Here is a 1,933-nt window from a genome sequence, read left to right as displayed (position 1 = left end):
AGGTGGTGAGGTGACCCTGCAGAACCCAGAAACGCTGCTTGGGTCAGTGGGTGACTGGGTCTTCGTCTTCGTCTTCGCGGTAGGTGGGTGGCTCAGGCTTGCTTCGTCTTTGAGTTTCAAGGAGTGAAGGCGGTGAGATATGGAGGAAGAGAAAGGCTTCGAGTATCAAGGAGGTGGGTGGCTCAGGCTGGCTCCGTGGGGGGTCTGGCCGTCTGGGTGAGTGGGCGAGATGTGGTGGCTCCGATCTGGGATTTGGGCGGGGTTAGGTTTCCATGGGGGGAGGGACTCGCGCAGCACAGCAGCAGTAAGGTAAGGTAAGGTAAGTAGGTAGGGTAACGCGTTTGGGGAGGGTGGGGCAGTTTTAATTTTTAGGGTTTTGGAAAGAACCGGTTCGGTTCGGTTCGGTTTTCGGTTCTTGCCACCAAAACCCTAACCGAACCGAACCGCAAAAAACAGCAAAACATCACTTTTTTCGGTTTTTTCGGTTTTTGGTTATTTCGGTTTTCGGTTTTTTCGGTTCGGTCCATCGGTTTAGTTCGGTCCGGATCGGTTTTGAACACCCCTAGACACACCTTTCACAGAAAGGATTTTAAGAGCAAAACTCCCTAAAGGTTTCGACAAACCCACCGACATGAAGTACGACGGAACCAAAGATCCCCAGGAACATCTAACGGCCTTCGAGGCCAGGATGAACTTAGAAGGAGCAGCCGACGCGGTCCGATGCAGGGCCTTCCCAGTAACCTTAGTTAGACCGGCAATCAAATGGTTCAATGCCCTCCCAAACGGATCCATAGCCAGTTTCCACGACATAACGCGAAAGTTCATGACCCAGTTCACGACCAGAATCACTAAAGCCAAACACCCCATCAGCCTACTAGGGGTCATGCAGAAACAAGAAGAATCCACAAGGAAATACCTCGACCGCTTCAACGACGAATGCTTAACGGTCGACAGACTCACGGATTCCATCGCAAGCCTCTGCCTAACCAACGGGCTCATGAACGAAGACTTTCGCAAACACCTAACCACCAAACCAGTATGGACCATGCACGAGATCCAGAACGTCGCCAAAGATTACATCAATGACGAGGAAGTCAGCCAAGTCGTCGCCGCCAATAAACGGCAACACGGCAACGCCCAACACAGCAACTCGGCGCCCCGACATAACCCACCACCTAAAGAAAATCAAAGGGACCACCCCAAACTGGCAAACACAAACCGACCACCAAGAATCGGCAAATTCTCTAATTACATGCCCCTGACAGCACTAATTATCGAGATATACCACCAGATTGCAGATCGAGGCATCATCCCAAAAGCCCGACAACTCAAAGAAAGAACAGGCGGCAACAAAACCCTTTACTGCGACTACCACCGAGGTTACGGGCACAGAACACAAGACTGTTTCGACCTTAAAGATGCCCTCGAACAAGCCACAAGAGACGGCAAGCTCCCAGAGTTTGCCAAAATCATCAGAGAACCAAAACGTGCAGAAAGAGACAGGTCGCCAGAAAGAGAAGGGCGCAACCCAAGAGCGCAAAAACAACCCCCTAGGGAAAGCCCAGAGGAAGACCCAACCATCATAGTAAACGTCATCACAGGCAAAGACATATCGGGCAAGTCAAAATCAACACTGAAAAAAGATCTCAAGGTCATGGCTGTCAGAAACCAAGCCCCTACCACTTTGGCCGACAATACGATAACCATCCTACCCTAGGATTGCCAGCACGGCACCTCGGCTGAAGACACCCCTTTCGTCATCTCAGCAACGATCGGAACAGGACTAGTACGAAGGATACTGGTGGACACCGGGGCAGACTCAAACATCCTTTTCCGAGGAGCCTTCGACAAGCTCGAACTCCACAACGACAACCTCCAAACACACCGCAACGGTGTCACGGGACTCGGAGATAATTTCCTTAAACCAGACGGC

At 51.4% G+C, this 1,933-nt stretch overlaps 1 protein-coding gene across 1 annotated transcript; it reads left to right on the top strand.

The window, feature by feature from the left end:
- The first annotated feature begins 631 nt into the window (after positions 1-631).
- LOC107624637 lies at positions 632-1,717 on the top strand. Its single transcript, XM_016327095.1, has one exon. The coding sequence runs from the start codon at positions 632-634 to the stop codon at positions 1,715-1,717; it is 1,086 nt and encodes a 361-aa protein (XP_016182581.1).
- The last annotated feature ends 216 nt before the right edge of the window (positions 1,718-1,933 follow it).

This window comes from Arachis ipaensis, unplaced genomic scaffold (genome assembly GCF_000816755.2).
Source record: "Arachis ipaensis cultivar K30076 unplaced genomic scaffold, Araip1.1 Aipa751, whole genome shotgun sequence".
Lineage (NCBI taxonomy): Eukaryota > Viridiplantae > Streptophyta > Magnoliopsida > Fabales > Fabaceae > Arachis > Arachis ipaensis.
The sequence above is the reverse complement of the archived record's forward strand: the minus strand, read 5'-3'. Positions and strand labels throughout refer to the sequence as shown.

What these genes read in the sequence shown, in the direction of transcription:
- LOC107624637 (XM_016327095.1), top strand. Translation starts at nt 632, where the DNA reads ATGAAGTACGACGGAACCAAAGATCCCCAGGAACATCTAACGGCCTTC.